This window comes from Nothobranchius furzeri, chromosome 19 (assembly GCF_043380555.1).
Source record: "Nothobranchius furzeri strain GRZ-AD chromosome 19, NfurGRZ-RIMD1, whole genome shotgun sequence".
Lineage (NCBI taxonomy): Eukaryota > Metazoa > Chordata > Actinopteri > Cyprinodontiformes > Nothobranchiidae > Nothobranchius > Nothobranchius furzeri.
Genome location: NC_091759.1, coordinates 16626157 through 16645901, shown reverse-complemented (window position 1 = coordinate 16645901; position 19745 = coordinate 16626157). Strand labels below are relative to the sequence as shown.

The following is a 19745-nucleotide window of genomic DNA, read 5'->3' as shown; positions in this document are numbered from 1 at the left end:
TCTCAAAATATGAATAGAATAAAAAAGAAATTGCGTCTAAAATTTTGTCATCTGTATTATAAATAAGTGAATATGTCAGTAATGTATTTTCTGGACGGAGAATAAAACTGTCAAAGCGATCAAGGATGTAAATAGCTTCACCAAAAACGAATTTATCTTGAATAGATGAGATCAAATGAATTTGCTCCAGATGTCTGACAGTTATAGTTTCACCTCCTTGCTGTTCCGGTGACCATTTGCGGAGACTTGACGTTGGCGCACGGAGAGATGCTGCGCTGTGTCTAATAGATGCGGAGGGTATAGGAGACGCTCACTGGGCTGGAGCGCGCCCCGAGAGCAGGTCGCTTATACGGCAGATTTCCATCTAGCACTTGGATTAAAACAGCAACGCTCTCTGCTCTGGAGAAAGCTCCGTGTTTTCGCTGTAAGTCACGCTTACGCAGAAAAGACTCAAGTTTATTTTTATTATTTAACTTCGGGAATGGAGACATTCACGGTCCCGGGAGCTCAGCTGTCTCTGGGTGACCTTTACTCCGTCATCCCCTTCAACGTAACATTCCCGGACGAGGAGAGCGGCTCCACGCGCAACTCCACCGAGCAGCAGGCTTCGGCGAGGAGCGCAGGGGCGATGGTCATGGCCGTGTCCATCACTGCGCTCTACTCCGTCATCTGCGTCGTGGGACTGCTGGGAAACGTCCTTGTTATGTACGGGGTGGTCAGGTAAATACAGGAGACAATTACATGAAATTAAAGTTGGTATTGATTTGTTTTACGCGCGTTTCATCCTCGATCCTCTCAGTAATAAAAGTGCCTCAGAAATAATGACTTATTTTCTTAAAACCTGAACAATCGTTTTAAGACAATTACAACGTTATTTATTTCTCCATGAAAACATTTATTTCAATTAATAGAAAAATTTATTGATTGAGTACATTGTCATCCTTATTGTTCCAAGAACTGACCCCCAGTGGGGTTTTCTCTTTATTATTCAGCTAACTCTGCATCCAAATGTCCGTTTTACAATTAAAAATAATAGCTTCTGGTTCAGGTTTTACACCGAAGATGGTGAAAGTTGTTGGTCCAGATGCAACATGTCAAATCTGCTGCAGGGTGTGTGTTTATCATTAAAAAGTTTTTTTGTAAGGATTGCACCTTTAATTTGTATAAATTGGCACTTTAAAAGGTGTGATAAGTGATCAAATAGACTTTTAAATTTAATTCTAAACCATAGTCAACACCACTCATGTAAAGAAAGAAAATACATTAAATTATGCATGCCATTTCCACTAACGTAATAAAACTTACATAATAAATAAATAAACCAAATTTACCATCTGTGATGATCCTCAGTAATTTTCCTGTGACACGTAAATCAATACAACCTTATTTTGTGTTCCTCGGTTCTCACCCAAAGCAATTTTAAGTGTTGGGCAGCAAATCATAATAGCAGCACTTAATTTACAATAACTCAGTCAGCAGATATAGACATGAGGCAATAACTGCAGGGCAGAAAAAGGTAGATTTATGGGGGCAAACAGTCAAAATCACTGGTGGTTTGTTTTTAAGTTCAACAGAGGCGAAAGACTAACATTCTAATGAAATTTGCTCCCTCATTAAGCATTAAGAGGTCAGAGCAAAAAAACAACAAAAAAACAGGGAAACAAAGCACTCAAGACACGGAGGAGAAAGGGCCAGCGAGAGAAGGATGGAGGCAACAACAGAAACCCTAACCCTGGGCTAACGAGCCAAACGAGGCAGAGAAACTAAACTAAACAGCTCAGTTATAGCCAAATTATTACAGGGAGTGCAGAATTATTAGGCAAGTTGTATTTTTGAGGAATAATGTTATTATTGAACAACAACCATGTTCTCAGTGAACCCAAAAAACTCAATATCAAAGCTGAATGTTTTTGGAAGTAGTTTTTAGTTTGTTTTTAGTTTTAGCTATTTTAGGGGGATATCTGTGTGTGCAGGTGACTATTACTGTCAAGTTCCTGGGAATGTGTTTAACCCACGACATGAAGAATCATCACAAGAAAGGGTGGAAAGTTCAAAACAATTTATTAGAGGAATCTAACAAAAAGTGTCCCTGGAATAAACCCAAACAGCTGGAGCCAGAGAGAGTCCAAAGTCCTGCAGGTGGAGGAGGTCGAGGAGGGCAGATGGAGTGAAGGGGTGAGTCCAGGAGAGGGAGCCAGGCGGGGTGGCAGAGGATAAGAGGAGAGGCGAACCGTGAAGTCCAGGTAGGTAATGGTTCTTTCCAGGTGAGTAATCCTGTACTGGTTCCGCTTCTTGGATGGAGGATCAGATCCAACAAACCCAGAGCGTCAGGGAAGATTGTCCAATAATCCTGGAGAGAAAATACAAACTTGAGTCCAAAAAATCCAACACAAGAGTCCAAGAATAATCCAAGAAATTTCCAAGAACTGTATCAGCCAATTATCAGCGTAGACACCAAGCTTCCTAGAACGAGAGGCCAGATACTACCGTGAGTAGCTAATCATCCAGCGCTGTGTAGTGGTTCCCTCTCCTCTTAAATAGAGCTCTGCTGTGGATGACCTGAGGAGCTGCAGCTGCCACTGATTACTGATACCCCGCAGCTGGTGAGCTCCCTCTCCTGAAATGAAGAACTCAAAGATGTTATAGAGATGGAGTACTCACCCCACCGCACAACAGTGCCCCCCCCCTCAACGGATGCCACCTGGCATCCTAGCAACCGCCTCCTCATACTCGAGGTCAGGGTCCTCGATGAAGGAGCGCGGGACCCAGGAGTGCTCCTCCGGGCCATACCCCTCCCAGTCGACCAGGTACTGGACTCCACGACCGCGGGGTCGGGAGTCGAGGATCCTCCGGACGGTGTAGACCAACCCACCCTTGTAGAGCCGGGCCGGCGGCGGAGGTGCAGGAGTGGGGCACAGAGGACTGGATACAATGGGCTTCACCAAGGAGATGTGAAAAATGGGGTGTACCTTCATGTTCCTGGGGAGGTCCAGCCTGACCGTGGAGGGAGTGGGTGTATCCAGGATCTTGAAGGGACCGATGTACCTGGGAGTGAGCTTCCTAGAAGAGGCCTTGAGCGGGATGTCCCCGGAAGACAGCCAAACGTCCTGTCCAGGAGAGTACAGCGGGGTGGGATGATGGTGTCGATCCGCCAGCTGCTTGTTTCTGGCAGCAGTACGCTCCAAAGCCGCCCGGGTAGCGGCCCATGCCCGTCTGGCCCCCCTGAGAAACTGCGGGATGGAGACTGAAACCGAGGCCTGCTGTGGAAACAGTGAGGGTTGGTAACCCAGTGACGCTTCGAACGGTGACTCACCTGTGGAGGTGGATACATGACAGTTGTGAGCATACTCAATCCATGCTAGATGTGTGCTCCAGGCGGTAGGCTGGGAGGAGCAGACACAACGCAGCATGGCGCCCAGTTCTTGATTCATACGCTCACTCTGCCCATTGGTCTGAGGATGGTGACCGGAAGTGAGGGCGACCCTGGCGCCCAGAGCCCCTGCAAACTCCTTCCAGACCCGAGCCACGAACTGGGGACCCCGGTCTGATAGAATCTCTGTGGGAATACCATGCAGTCTAAAAACATGCTTCACGAGGAGCTTGGCAGTAACGGTCGAAGGAGGGAGGCCTTTAAGAGGTACCAAATGACACGCCTTGGAAAATCTGTCAACCACTGTCATAATACATGTGAACCCCTGAAATTTTGGAAGACCTACTACGAAGTCAAGCGCAATGTGTGACCAAGGACGTGACGGACTGGGAAGGGGACAGAGGAGCCCAGCTGGGGCTCGGTGGTCCCCCTTTTGCTGAGCACACACGACATGCAGAAATATAGTTCTTAACGTCCCTGTACATGGAGGGCCACCAGAAGGTCTGTTTGATAAGGGCTAGGGTGCGACCTATGCCCGGATGAATGGAAAATCTCCCCGTGTGTGCCCAATGGATGACCTGTCCCCTAAGCGCCTGAGGAACGAATAGCCTTCCCGGAGGCCCCTTTGGGCCAGACTCGGTCTTAAGTGCCTCTAACACCCTGTCCCAAATCTCCCAGGTGACCCCACCCACCACACATGATGAAGGGAGGATGGGTTCGGGCTCGGGCTCTTGGTCTGGTGTGTACAGTCTGGACAGGGCATCGGGTTTAGTGTTCTTAGAACCAGGGCGATAGGAGATCTGGAAGTTGAAGCGAGAGAAAAACAACAACCACCTAAACTGGCGGGGATTAAGATGCTTAGCTTCCTTCAAATAAATCAAGTTCTTGTGATCAGTCCAGATAAGGAACGGCGTTTCCGCTCCTTCCAACCAATGCCTCCATTCCTCGATTGCGAGTTTCACTGCGAGCAGCTCCCGGTGTCCCACGTGAAAACGGCTCTCTGTCGGGGACAGCCGTCTGGAGAAAACGGCACAGGGGTGAAGCTTATTATCCTCGGGTGCTACCTGTGATAGGACCGCCCCCACCCCGGTGTCAGATGCATCCACCTCCAGCACGAACTGTCTCTGGGGATCCGGTCTGTGGAGTACCGGAGCGTCTGTGAAGCGCCTCTTAAGTTCCTGGAAAGCAGCCTCGGCTTCTGGGGACCAGACAAATGGGCGTTTCACAGAAGTTAAGTTAGTCAGAGGTGCAGCTACCTGGCTGTATCCTTTAATGAAGCGCCGGTAAAAGTTTGCGAAGCCGAGGAAACGCTGTAGCTGCTTCCAGGATGAGGGGGTAGGCCACTCCGTGACCCCGCTGACCTTCTCCGGAGCCGCTCGGAGTCTCCCGTGTTCCACAATGAACCTGAGAAACTTGACCTGAGGAACATGAAAAAAACATTTCTCTGCTTTGACATGTAAGAGATTCTCCAATAACCGCTGGAGAACCGCTCTTACATGTTTCACATGCTGTGCAGAGTCCTCAGAAGAAAATCAAAATGTCATCTAAGTACACAGTCACAAACTTGTTCAAGAAATCGCCCAACACAGAATTTACCAGCGCCTGGAACACCGCAGGAGCGTTAGTTAACCCAAAAGGCATAACTAAATATTCAAAATGTCCTATAGGTGTCTTAAAAGCCGTCTTCCACTCATCCCCTTGCCTGATGCGCACCAAGTGGTACGCATTCCTAAGATCCAGGCAGCTAAACACCTGCGCGTTCTGTACAGGCTCGAAGGTCGAACTGAGTAAAGGCAGCGGGTATTTATTATTTATGGTGATCTGGTTAAGCCCTCTATAGTCTATACAAGGTCTGAGGGTACCTTCCTTCTTCGGGACAAAAAAGAATCCCGCGCCCAGGGAAGAGGAAGAGGGACGAATGAGTCCGGCGGCCAGAGACTCCTGTATGTAGGTCTCCATACTCTCCTGCTCAGGTCTGGAGAGTTGGTAGAGACGACTGCTGGGAAGAGGAGCTCCAGGCAGCTGTTCTATACTACAGTCAAAGGGCCTGTGTGGAGGAAGAGAAGTAGCTCTGTCTTTACTGAATACCTGAGCGAGGTCATGATACTCCTGGGGTACGTTGGACAAATCTATCTCCTCTGCTGGCGGCGATCAGGACACGCTGCTGTCAGGGGAAGCAGCTCCGAGGCAGGACAGGGAGCATCTCGGACTCCACCCCTCCATGCTTCCCGTCTCCCAGTTCACCTGGGGATTGTGACGGAGGAGCCAAGGGTGACCCAGTACTAATGCTGTCTGCAGGGAGGGAAAAACAAAGAACACTATTTCTTCCAAGTGATTTCCCGACACCCTGAGTCTTACCGGGACCGTCCGATGCGTGATGGTGGTTAGGCTGCGTCCATCCAGAGCCGCTACCGCGAGAGGACTGGAGAGCCGGGTCGTGGGAATTCCCCGCTGACGCACCAGCTCTGTGTCAATCAAAGACTGCTCACATCCTGAGTCCAATAATGCATCTACCGGAAACTGTTTAGCATTAACATATAACAAGGTAAAACACTACGGGAACCTTCAGAGTTCTGATTGCCCACCAGTAGTCCCGACTTTACCGGTGGGCACCCCCTTTTACCAGAACCGGGCAGGTTCTAGCAAAATGCCCAGACCCCCCACAGTACATGCAAAGACCCGACCTCATACGATGTTCACGCTCCTCCTGGCTTCCCTAGTTGCATGGGTTCCTCCGGGGCGAGAACCTCCGGTGGGGAATGACTTGCTGACCCCGACCGGCCCTCCACCACTCGACTTGATCTGATCGCCGGTGCAGAAGTAGGTACGTGGAGCTCCCAGTGTCTCTTATCGAGGGAGATGGCCAGCTTGATCAAGCCCTCCAGGGACTGAGGTTCTGGGCACATAGCGAGCTGGTTCCTGATGCGGCTGTTTAGGGCCTCCGTAAAATTCAATTCAATTCAAGTTTATTTATATAGCGCCAAATCACGACAAGAGTCGTCTCAAGGCACTTCACATAATAAAAATTCCAATTCAGGTCAGTTCATTAAGCCAATCAGAAATAATTTTTCCTATATAAGGAACCCAGCAAATTGCATCAAGTCACTGACTAGTGTCAGTGACTATACAGCAATCCTCATACCAAGCAAGCATAAAGCGACAGTGGAGAGGAAAACTCTCGGCAATGAGAGCTCCATCGTTCCAGGCGGATCGAGCAGCCAGCGTTCGGAAGTCTAGGATCATCTCTGCCACCGTCCTCTGCCCTTGAGACAGCGTCCATAGCCTCCTGCTTATATCCATGGGGGACACGTCAGAGCCAAAAGTCTGTGTAAAATCTGCCAGGAAGGCCTCCAAGGGACCTGCCAAAAAGGCAGGGTTGTGGCTCTTAGCCTCTGCCCACCGTAAAGCCTTCCCACGTAGCAGTCCAACAATATAAGAAATTCCACTAACCTCAGTCTGGAAAGCACCTGGAGATCGAGCAAACGCCAACCTACACTGTAGGAGGAAACTGTGGCACTCCTCGAATTCCCCGCTGTAAGTCTGAGCAGGTGGCGCAGGGGCGGCGCGGAAGTAGGTGGGTTCCGGGGCAGCGGCCCCTTCAGCGTTGAGTTCAGGAACAGCAGGGTGTCCTTGGGAGGTGGAGGCGCCTTCCAGAGAGGGGTTCTTTGCCTGGAGCGGGGTGAGACCCTGTTGGAGTTGACGGATCATGACCTCCAGCTGTTGCGATCTTTGATTCACTACCTGGAGCTGCTCCAGTAATACTGGTAGGGCCTGTTCCTGCTGAGTTAACCTGGAGCCAAAAGCGGTTAGTGATGATTCCATGGGGTTAGTGTTTTGGCTGGATGATTCTGTCATGTTCCTGGGAATGTGTTTAACCCACGACATGAAGAATCATCACAAGAAAGGGTGGAAAGTTCAAAACACATTTATTACAGGAATCTAACAAAAAGTGTCCCTGGAATAAACCCAGACAGCTGGAGCCAGAGAGAGTCCAAAGTCCTGCAGGTGGAGGAGGTTGAGGAGGGCAGATGGAGTGAAGGGGTGAGTCCAGGAGAGGGAGCCAGGCTGGGTGGCAGAGGATAAGAGGAGAGGCGAACTGTGAAGTCCAGGTAGGTAATGGTTCCTTCCAGGTGAGTAATCCTGTACTGGTTCCGCTTCTTGGATGGAGGATCAGATCCAACAAACCCAGAGCGTCAGGGAAGATTGTCCAATAATCCTGGAGAGAAAATACAAACTTGAGTCCAAAAAATCCAACACAAGAGTCCAAGAATAATCCAAGAAATTTCCAAGAACTGAATCAGCCAATTATCAGCGTAGACACCAAGCTTCCTAGAACGAGAGGCCAGATACTACCGTGAGTAGCTAATCATCCAGCGCTGTGTAGTGGTTCCCTCTCCTCTTAAATAGAGCTCTGCTGTGGATGACCTGAGGAGCTGCAGCTGCCACTGGTTACTGATACCCCGCAGCTGGTGAGCTCCCTCTCCTGAAATGAAGAACTCAAAGATGTTATGGAGATGGAGGAGTACTCACCTCACCACACAACAATTACTGTGCATAATTATTAGGCAACTTAACAAAAAACAAATATATACCCATTTCAATTATTTATTTTTACCAGTGAAACCAATATACCATCTCCACATTCCCAAATATACATTTCTGACATTCAAAAACAATACAAAAACAAATCAGCGACCAATATAGCCACCTTTCTTTGCAAGGACACTCAAAAGCCTGCCATCCATGGATCCTGTCAGTGTTTTGATCTGTTCACCATCAACATTGCGTGCAGCAGCAACCACAGCCTCCCAGACACGGTTCAGAGAGGTGTACTGTTTCCCTCCTTGTAAATCTCACATTTGATGATGGACCACAGGTTCTCAATGGGGTTCAGATCAGGTGAACAAGGAGGCCATGTCATTGGTTTTTCTTCTTTTATACCCTTTCTTGCCAGCAACGCTGTGGAGTACTTGGACGCGTGTGATGGAGCATTGTCCTGCATGAACATCATGTTTTTCTTGAAGGATGCAGACTTCTTCCTGTACCACTCCTTGAAGAAGGTGTCTTCCAGAAACTGGCAGTAGGACTGGGAGTTGAGCTCGACTCCATCCTCAACCCGAAAAGGCCCCACAAGCTCATCTTTGATGATACCAGCCCAAACCAGTACTCCACCTCCACCTTGCTGGCATCTGAGTCGGACTGGAGCTCTCTGCCCTTTACCAATCCAGCCACGGGCCCATCCATCTGGCCCATCAAGACTCACTCTCATTTCATCAGTCCATAAAACCTTAGAAAAATCAGTCTGGAGATATTTCTTGGCCCGGTCTTGACGTTTCAGCTTGTGTGTCTTGTTCAGTGGTGGTCGTCTTTCAGCCTTTCTTACCTTGGCCACGTCTCTGAGTATTGCACACCTTGTGCTTTTGGGCACTCCAGTGATGTTGCAGCTCTGAAATATGGCCAAACTGGTGGCAAGTGGCATCATGGCAGCTGCACGCTTGACTTTTCTCAGTTCATGGGCAGTTATTTTGCGCCTTGGTTTGTCCACACGCTTCTTGCGACCCTGTTGACTATTTTGAATGAAACGCTTGATTGTTCGATGATCACGCTTCAGAAGCTTTGCAATTTTAAGACTGCTGCATGCCTCTGCAAGATATCTCACTATTTTTGACTTTTCTGAGCCTGTCAAGTCCTTCTTTTGACCCATTTTGCCAAAGGAAAGGAAGTTGCCTAATAATTATGCATACCTGATATAGGGTGGTGATGTCATTAGACCACACCCCTTCTCATTACAGAGATGCACATCACGTAATATGCTTAATTGGTAGTAGGCTTTCGAGCCTATACAGCTTGGAGTAAGACAACATGCATGAAGAGGATGATGTGGACAAAATACTCATTTGCCTAATAATTCTGCACTCCCTGTAAACTGTTAATCATTTTAAGTTTTGCTTATATGGATTTTTGTGCCTTTTGAGAAATTAGTAATTGTTGAAATTGGTAAAGAAAGATGCTGGAACAAGGAGAACCGAGCAAATCAATGATTATTGGGGAACTAAACTCTGACCAATTACTAATAACTCTAAATGCCAAATAACTATAACTAATACGAAAGAATATGAGTACCTCTGAAAATACCCTTCATTAAGCTGTAGGTAATAATGATAAACTGGAGTAGATGATACATTTAAAGCCAACTGTATGAATGAAATCGGTAAAGAAAAGGCTAAATTTCCAAAATAGTTACAATTTCATTGCTTTACAAGAAAAAGATTTAAATGACATAAATAAATTACTGAAAAAATTAACTGGTAAACAGTTTTATATCTGTTGCTTTGCCTGATTTAAATCATCCGTGAGAAGGCTGTTCTCCCCGGGCTGCATCCAAATGAGCAAAACATCATGAATTTTAGATCTTAGAAATCAGACAAACGCTTGGTCAAAACACAAAAATGCACAGGAACCCTATTTATAGCAGGATCTGCATGGGTCCTCACATCATATTATGCTTTTGCACTCTTAATAGCCCTTGATCTGATAGCCAATGGAAAACATCTCTGGGGATGGTCTACTCTGTTGTGCTGGAGGCCCCTTGTATCTCCCAGCTTTCATCTCCTTCACCTTCCTGCTTAATATCTGTTGGGAATGAGCCAAACTTGGAGTTTGTTTTCAATGGTTTCAATTTAAAATGAGCCAATGAAATGATCCAAATGGAGAACTGAAAGATGAACAGGGGTACTTTTATTAACAAATGACCAGAAATGCCAGGTCAACACATAAAAAATAAACAATTAAAAGAAAAATATTTTCATCAGTTTAAAAAGGAAATATTTATTGAATAATCTTAATATTACATCAGAATGATGATCTGTGATGCAGTTATTTGTTTATAATAATAATAAAAATGAAATAAAAATGTCTCTTTCCTCCTGTAGAATATTGTATATCCTCCACCAGAGGGCAGTAGACATGTATTGGATGGACTTTGATATGTTTTTGAGGAAGGAACTCATCCTATAACTCCATCTGGGTGTTTTAAATGGGCCATATTATGCAAACCCCACCTTTTAAACCCTTTTGTGCTGTTGTGTGTGTTTCTACTGCTTCTATAAACAACCCGAATGTGGAATAAAAAATCCATCCATCCGTTTTCTTTTAGTGTGTGGATTTTAAACAGTCAATAAGTCCCCATTTGTGATGTGACAAAAATTGGCATAGGACCACCTCACACCTGGAGGAGCAGTGGTTCTACTCCAAGCCCCTCCTGGATATCAGAGCTTTTCAGCTAATAGCAGCTTGAGTGGGGTGGGGTGGGTGTGGCCAAATCCTGCTTGTTTTCTTAAAATAACAGAGCCTTGAAACAGCTAATTCTCGAAGGTCCTGAAAATGTCAAGAATAAAACTGCTGCAATTGCTTAATGAGAGCAGGATTGTGTGCAAAGAACTTCATGAACATGTTTGGTATCCACCATAGAACTATAGAGGTTTACGGTCAAAAAGGTTTACATGTGAATTTGTCTGCAAATATTTATATGAAATAGTTTTTTAATGAATCTTTTGCATAAATCAGCTAAAATGAACCATCATGCTTTGCACTCAGACATCCTTGTAATGTTGTAGGGGGGTCGATAGAGTATTCTGGGGTTTCGCATTCTAAGAATCATAAAGATTAGTCTTCTTTTTGTTACTAAATCTCTTTGTATGTTATATACAATGTGATTGAACTGTATCACATGAAACTTTATTGAATCACTGGCAGTGTGGCAAGATTGATATAGTCCAAAACAGTTGGATAAAGGCTGCAATGATTCTCTGTAATACAAAAGTTGTAGATCTGAACTTGGACAGTCTTTTCAACTTTTAGAGAGAGAACTACTAAAACTCAATTAAAAAAAAAGCTTGTAAATGTCTGTTTTCCACAGAAAGGTTGCATGTGAATTTGGCTGTAAATATTGTTACTTGTTGCCAGAAGTAACATGATTCTGTGCTTGTGATGGGGGTGATACAATCTGTCAATTTCCTGAGTCTTCCATTTCCTCCAGAAACCTTCTAATATGTCTGTTTATGGCCTTCTGCCATTGTAAACATGAAACTTGAAACCACTACTGTGTCTGTAGTCTATATTTATTATGTAAAAATTTAGAATTGTATTTTAAACCATAATCAATAACAGAGTACCAGCTCTGATCTAAATGATTATCCTATGGGTAAGTCTTACAATTATTTGGTTGATCAAAACTAGCAAAAAACTATGTTTAAAAAGCTAAATAAATGGAATCTATGACTCTGAATTGTGACTTAAAACAACAAAAAATTAGGAAATACAAATAAAAAAATAACCTTTTTGCCATGTTTCTGCTGCTCCTCATGCATGAGTTTTGGTCCCTTACATTTAACTACAAATTATCATCAGAACAAGAAAAGCCTGTATGGAGTGCTTTAGTTTTATCTGTTAATGTCTGCATAATTTGCACAGTGCATCAGTTCTAGTGTTAATTTTCTCTTGCTATTATATCCTGATGCTGAATTTCCCTTGATATCTTGGTAATATTGTAACGGGCGAGCTGTAGAGGTTCGAGCTCGTGGTCTCAGGACAAATAAGAGATAGGCAAAAAATACCTTTAGAGTACGGGAACACGTCTCCGCTTATTTGGAAGCTTCACTTGTTAACACCACAGCAGCCTGCGAACGAATGAAGGTCTACACAGAGAGCCTCCAGTCCGACAGTTCAAGGTTAACGGCACATGCGCACAACCCATCACACGTTTACAGTCGTCCCCCCCTCACAAAAGCAATGTCCCCATTTCATGAACAACACTATGAAATGGACAACATCATAGTAGATATAACATAAATTCCTCAAATATAACATGGCACTACATGACAGAAACCCAGCATACCAGCTAACTTGTACAAAACAAAATAAAATAAAAACCCAAAATATTACCTCATCACATAGTCAGCAAAACGTGCTGGTGGTTTGGTACAGCGTCCAGCACGAGAAACCTGTACTGGAGTACCCATACAAAAAGAGGACCCTTCCAAACTAGGGCTGGTACTAACACCAGACTCAGGTGAGGGAACAGGGGTCCCCGAATCATAACGAGTTGGTGAAAGGGCAAGATCTGGAAGTTCGAGGGATGGTAAACACACATGTGGAGTGCAAGACGGGCCTGTCAGTGGGAAGGTTACGGGAAGGCAGTAGCGCTGTAGTCGGTCATAGTGTACAGTTTGGATGGGAGCCTCATTTCCAAATGGGCTACTGATCACATAGGTAACCCCAACCGAGTCGCCCCTGTCCAGCCTCTGCTGCACAATGTAAGGTCCTTTCCAATGGGGAGCCAGTTTACGATGGCTCTCTGTTGGATCATTTAACCACACTAGGTCCCCAGGCTCATATGGATGATGTCGCTGTCCTCTGTCATAGAATGTTCTCTGTTTGTCACTGGCAGTTATGCTGTTGTCCCTACACTGTCGAAAAGCGGTCTGTAGGCGTCTTTGTAGGGATAGAACAAACTCATTTGAAGAATTCTGCCCAGGGCCACATTGCAGATTCGGACCCAGTACCATGTCAACTGGAGTACGAGCTTCTCGCCCGTGGGTGAGAAAATAAGGTGTGAATCCAGTACTGGAGTGTACGCTAGTGTTGTATGCAAAGGCGACTTGTGAAAGAAAGGAGTCCCACTCACCCTCACATGCCAGCAGAATCTTAGCAAGCTGATCAATAAGGGTTCTATTTAGCCTCTCCACCATGCCATCAGACTTGGGGTTATAGGGTGTGGTATGTGTTTTTTTCATCCCCAACATTTCGCATAACAGTCTAACCACTTCAGATTCAAACTGCCTGCCCATGTCCGTATGAAGAGTCTCCATCACCCCATGCTCAAGGATATAACTATTAAAGAGGCATTCAGCCACCGTAGTGGCTCTTTGGTCAGTTACCGCATAGAGATTGACAAATTTAGTGAAGTAGTCTTCAACGACCAAAACATAACGATTGCCTTTTGAAGTGATAGGCAACTCCAGTATGTCAGCCGCAACACGTTCGAAGGGACGCTGCGCTAAAGACGACTTCATAGGGGCTTGCTGATGGGGAACTGGAGATTTCCATCTCTGGCATGCATAACACTGGTCACACCACGCTCGGATGTCAGCATACATACTGGGCCAGTAGCACACACTGCGTGCTCGAGCCAAGGGTCTGTTCGACCGCGAGGTGGGCAGACAATGGACCACCATGCAGATGGCACAAAACCTCGGGAACCAGGGTGACTGGTGTGACAATTTGCTGAGTCTGCTCCACATCTCACAGTGCCACAACCCTACACAAAACCCCGTCGACTAGAGCCATCCTGGGAAACTCATGCCACAAAATCCTAACTCCCCGGCCAGCACCCTTCATTCTCCCTCGTGGTGGCCTTTGGCCCTCTTTGAGCCAGTTTAGAACACATGCGATATCTGGGTCTCTCTCTTGGAGCTGCTTAATGTCAGAGCCATCATGAGACAGGGATTGAACCATGACCTGGTCAGCCTGCAAAGCAGGCTCAATAGGTGCGGGCATGTCAGGGGCTGGCACATTCTGGGGGGCTCCTCTGGGGTCTCAACAGAGCACATCATGCTGGTAGAAAAATCAGCAGTCTGTGTCCCTGAACTTGCCACTGCAACAGGCAAGACAGGACACCGAGATAAAGCATCAGCGTTGGTATGATGCACCCCGTTCTTATGAACAATCACCCAGTCGTGTGGGTCCAACTCAAGGGCCCAGCGACTACGCCGGCCTGTATGTCACTGTCAACAGGGAGCCGCCTTAGACCAAGTAAGGGTCTGTGGTCAGTAACAATGGTAGAAGACCGTAGGCCTAAGTAATGTCTAAAGTGCCGGACAGACCATACTATCGCCCACAGTTCTCTGTCGTACGTGGACCACTTGCGCTCCGCTGCAGTGAGAGCATGGTTGGCGTATGCAACAACTCTTTCAAGACTATCAAAGGTCTGCGCGAGCACAGCCCCAACTGCAGTTTGGGACGCGTCTGTGTACAATACAAAAGGTTGTGCAAAGTCAGGGTGACACATCACAGGTTCGGCACAAAGCGTGTCCCGCAGGAACTCAAAAGCCTCATGGCATTCCGCTGTCCAAAGAAAAGAGGCATTTTTACCAGTGAGGCGGACAAGAGGGAAGGCTCTTTCAGCAAAATCCTTCACAAACCTCCGATAATATGAACAGAGGCCAAGGAAGGCACGCACCTCTGTTGCGGAACGAGGGAACGAGGCCAGTTCTCAACCTTGCATGTGTTCCTGGGATCAGAGCATAGCCCATCCTCTGAGATGACGTGGCCCAAAAACACTACATGGTCACGAGCCAACTGACATTTCTTTGCCTTCAGTCGCAAGACTGCGGATCTGATCATTGAAAGCACTTTGTCCAGTGCCACCACATGCTCACTAACAGACTTACTGTAAATCAGTACGTCATCAAGGTATACCATACAGATCTGCCAGGGGAGGCCTTTAAGCACCAGCTCCATGACTCTCTGGAAGGTTGCTGGAGCATTGGTAAGACCCATTGGCATTGACCTAAACTGGTACAGCCCATGTCCAGTAGTGAAGGCAGTCTTTTCACGGTCTTCCTAAACTACCTCAACTTGCCAGTAGCCATCTGAAAGATCTAATGTACTGAACCATGTGGCCCCCGCTAGAGCATCCAAAGTGTCATCCACCCGGGGGAGGGGGTGGGAATCCTTCACTGTAACGGCATTCAGGCCCCTGTAGTCTACACAGAACCTCCTTTTTCCTAACCAGCACCACAGGAGAGGACCATGGACTAAAACTTTCCTCAATGACACCATCAGCCAAAAGCTGCTGCACCTGCCTGTCCATCTCCTTACGCTTGTCTGGGGAGGTACGATATGCTCATTGCTTAACTGGGGGGTGGTTGCTGGTATTAATCCTGTGTTTGATCATGCCCTCACCTTTGGAAAAACCACGTCCAGGACGGAAAACTTCTTGATGTTTATACAACACAGCATGAAGCTGTTCTTTCTGGGTGTCAGACAAGGGGCAGTCAGACAGGTCAGGTAAGGTTATTTGCTGGTGACCGGAGTCCACACAGTCCACAGGTTCAAAAACATCACATTTGTCAACCTGGTAAAGAACCCCTAAGTGTGACCCAGTGTGCATGTGTAGCTCATGATCAGTTGGATTAAGCAGCCACGCAACAGTGAGCCCATTCTTTACCGGCGCCACTGTACGCGCAACCACAAACTCCACACTGTCACGAGCCTCTGGCTCAAGGTACCCAATGTAAGGGTCAAGGTGTGGACCCGTGGTCCGGGGGGGGTTCCACCTGCACAGGAACAACCATTTCACAGTATGGCGGAACAATGACATCTGTAGACATGGTTATATTGCAACATTTTGGGATAAAGTCTGCAGCATGTAAGAGAGGAATGTCTATCCCTTTGAGGCGAACAAACCCCCCGGCCACATCTAGGACAGCCTGATATGCAAGCATGAAATCAAGACCCAAAATAACCTTTTGTGTAGCCCCCCTGACAATATGCACAGACTGTTCTACGTAAACCTCACTCAAACAGAATGAAATGGTCATTGTTCCAAGTGTGTCCAAGAGTTGTCCATTCACATCATGAGCAAATGTGTAGTCAGCACCAAGTACACGTTTGCGTAAGGCAGGGATCGACGTCTTGAAGTCTTCCGAAATCAGTGAAACATTCGAACCAGAGTCAAGTAGAACAGCAACATCCACCCCCCTCTCTGGGGGCTCCTGCTTCCCAGGCGGTTTGCAGGATCATCTGGTGAACCTCCACTGGATCCCCGTGAAGGAGCAAGCCATTCGTCGTTGCGTCCATCTGAACGTCCTCCTTGGGAAGAGCGCCCCCTTCCGTGAAACTCCGGCTGGTGTGCCCTAGCAGCGGATCGGCAGCCATCTCCACCACAGTCGCACAAACACGGAAGATGCGGGTCCATATATGCTCCACGGTCTGACAGACAAGCCCGTCTGTCATTCTCCACACCACAGCTTTGCGCCTTCATATCTGTCACATCCATTTGTAATTTGTCCATCCTTGCAGTTAAACGCTCCACAGCACCAAGGAGAATCTCTGTGTCCTTATTATCACAGCCCCTCCCAGCGGTCCCAGCAGGAGAAAGTGCAGCCACCGTCACTGGGCCATTCGAGGAGAAGCTGCCGGTCTGCGTCCCTATGCCCAAGGCCAGCCTAGCCCGCTCACAACGTCCAGCAATAATCAGGGCCTCGTCTAGATCAGTAGTCTCCCGTTCGTGACATTTATCACGGAGGCCTGGGTCCAGACCGGCGAGAAACCGCCTAAACTTTTCTCCATTTTGTGCCCCGGCGTCATACTCAGGAAAAGTCTCCGTGACAAGCCTCGAAATATCAGCCGCATATATCTCCAAACTCTCATTAGCCAGCCTAGGCCGAGCAGAAACACAGGTATGAAAGTTGAAGATGAACTGTTTCTGTCCAAATGCCTCATTTAACTTCTCTTTAACACGGTCAAAGTCACCTTGCGTAGCTGCAGGGAGGCTGTCCCACAAAAGGAAAGCGGCCCCGTCCAGTCTAGTGGGCAAAAGAGCAGCCAAAGTGGCGGTTTAGCTCTGTCTTCCCGCTCCTCGGGTTTGGGCGCAAACGGCAGCCTCAAACTGTTTAATCCAAGTAGCAAAGAGTTTACGACCGTCGCCACAAAATGGCGCGGGCAGCTCCACTTTGATGTTACACACATCCTCAGTCCAAACTGGGCTCTGCTTGTCCTCGTCCATACCAGTAAAAGAGCCTCTGAACATGGTCCTGCGTAGCCTTCTCATGAGCCACGTCCCAGGGGTAAACGTCGCCAAACACTGCTGCCACCAATGTAACGAGCGAGCTGTAGAGCTCGTGGTCTCAGGACAAATAAGAGATAGGCGAAAAATACCTTTGGAGTACGGGAACATGTCTCCGTTTATTTAGAAGCTTCACTTGTTAACACCACAGCAGCCTGCGAACGAATGAAGGTCTATAGAGAGTCTAGTGACTCCACCCTCCAGTCCGACAGTTCAAGGTTAACGGCACATGCGCACAACCCATCACCCGCTTACAATATAAAAAGAACTACCCACAGGTCAAAGTTTTAGCATGCACGTAGAAGGAAGTCATGGCAAATTTAATCCAATCATAAGATGGTTTCTAGTTTGAAATTTAAAGGATGAACTTGAATTCTCCTGAGGAGAAAATGTGACCAATGTTAGCTCTTGTTTGCACAATACTGTAGAGCTAGAGACCGATCAGGAAGCTTCTGTCATATTTTGGATTTTGGAAAAGACTTTGCTCTTTGTCCATTAACACCTGCAGATCACTCAAAAACTGGTTCATTTCTTCTTTTCTGTCATGTCTTTCTCTGCTATGTCCATCTTTAATTTGTGAAGTTTGATCATCTCCTTTCAGGAAGAACCCAACAAACATTGGTCTGACGCTTACGTGTCCACATCCAAAAATGGTTGCGGTAGGATGGCCCGAATTTGTAAAAATAATATAACAGAACATGTCTTAAAAGTCCATTGAGATAAATTTGTACATGCCTACAGTTATATGTATAATTATTATTTTGTCAATTAGTTACGTGTAGTTCAACATAGCAAATATTCCCAGCAAATATTGGTCCGACGGCAACGTCGTGTCCACGGTTAAAAATTATTGTGGTAGGACTCTACAAAACATTGGTCCGGCGGCGAAGTGGTGTCCACGGTTAAAAATTATTGTGGTAGGACTCTACAAAACATTGGTCCGGCGGCGAAGTGGTGTCCACGGTTAAAAATTATTGTGGTAGGACGGTCCAAATTTTAGAAAATATTTAACATAACATTTCCTACAAATCCACTCAGATTTGTAGTTACATGTATAATTGTTACGTTGACAATAACGTATGTATAGTTGAGCAGGTGGCATGTTGTGAATCAGTTGTTAGCGAAAATCTATTTGTTACATCATAGATCAGAATCAGAATCAGAATAGGTTTATTGCCATTGTCAGTGAACAAACAATTCACAAACTAGGAACTTGCTTCGGTACTAATGTGCTACATATAACATGAATAATAAGATTAAAAATAGAATAAAATATAATAAAAAAAACTAGAATAAAACTTTCAGTTATAAAAAATGGCAGGTAATGGTAACATGGCCGATAACGTGACTTTGTGTCGAGTACAGAAGAAGAAATAACAGGATAGCTCAACTGGTTAGTCATCTGACTTACTGTACGCTCTAGAGCAGGGATTCCCAAAGTGTGGTGTGCGCACCCCCAGGGGGTGCGCGAGCTGCCGCTAGGGCGTGCGCGAGGTGAAAAGTGTAATCGCTGCGGAGCTCAGAGAAGTCTGTCATATCTCACCATTAGCTTAGTAACTCATTTGTGGGTGGGCCAAAGAAAAAGTAAGTGGGCACAATAAATTTAATTGAAAACAAGTATATTTTTGCGCGCGCGCGCATGTCCTCCGCATGTGCCCTAGCTTCATAATAACAATGCGTCGAGCTTCAGCGCTCTGGCCTGCGCACGCCGATATGTTCCGTATTTCATCATTTTTAACGGTGTTGGAGAAATCTGAAGGTGGCGAGTCATTCTGGCAGATTGTATTTAACACCTGTCTCATGCAGGTGTTCTGACATTGTAAACCTCACACACAGAACATTGTGGATGTAACAAAATAACAAGAAATGATTCCCATTCAGGCTATTGACAGCGCGCTGAAGATCTGAAGTTCAGAGTGCGTCTGTCAGAGGTCAGACGTGTTCCAGCGGAACCACGGCTCACGGGTGCACATGTGAGCACATCTGGGCTGGGCAGAAGTTTAAATAGCGCCAATAATGAGACGCGGGGACTTGAGCGGCTGTGCCGCGCGCGCGTGCGCGCGCACACACACAGATTCAATAAGCGCGCACGCTGCTTTAACTCCGGCGCGCAGTCAGACTGAAGGCAGAAATGAACGCTGCCTCCACCATGATAAAAACTTTTAAGAGGTTATTTTTCATTCAAGGTCAAATTAAGATATTAGCTTCTGGGATGAGTCGGGTCCGCTACAGCCAGTGACTCCTCATGAACCTGACCACAAGCTGTTACTGCAGCATTTGTTATTCCAGTCTGCGTGGCAGCGGATCGCAGATTCAGCCACACCATAAAACAGCAATAAGTCAGTCTGAGGCAAAAGTGAACCTCATGGCTGTATCTTGTCCCCTATTGACATTTGATTACGCACAAGTGATCAGCTCAGGTTTACGCAGAACAGAAGGAAGGAGAGAGCTCTGTCCGCACAGGTTAAACGTTCCTACTTTAAGAAAACCGTTAAATTGCATTGTTTATGTGCTACCTGGACACTC

General features: G+C 46.5%; 1 protein-coding gene across 1 annotated transcript in view; it reads left to right on the top strand.

Moving 5' to 3' along the window:
- The first annotated feature begins 222 nt into the window (after nt 1-222).
- Nucleotides 223-19745, top strand: part of oprd1a (opioid receptor, delta 1a) — a 38972-nt gene continuing 19449 nt past the window's right edge. Inside the window, exon 1 of the mRNA XM_015941929.3 lies at nt 223-720. Within this exon, the coding sequence (XP_015797415.1) occupies nt 482-720 (239 nt within the window). The 5' untranslated portion in view covers nt 223-481. The remainder of the gene's footprint in view (nt 721-19745) is intronic.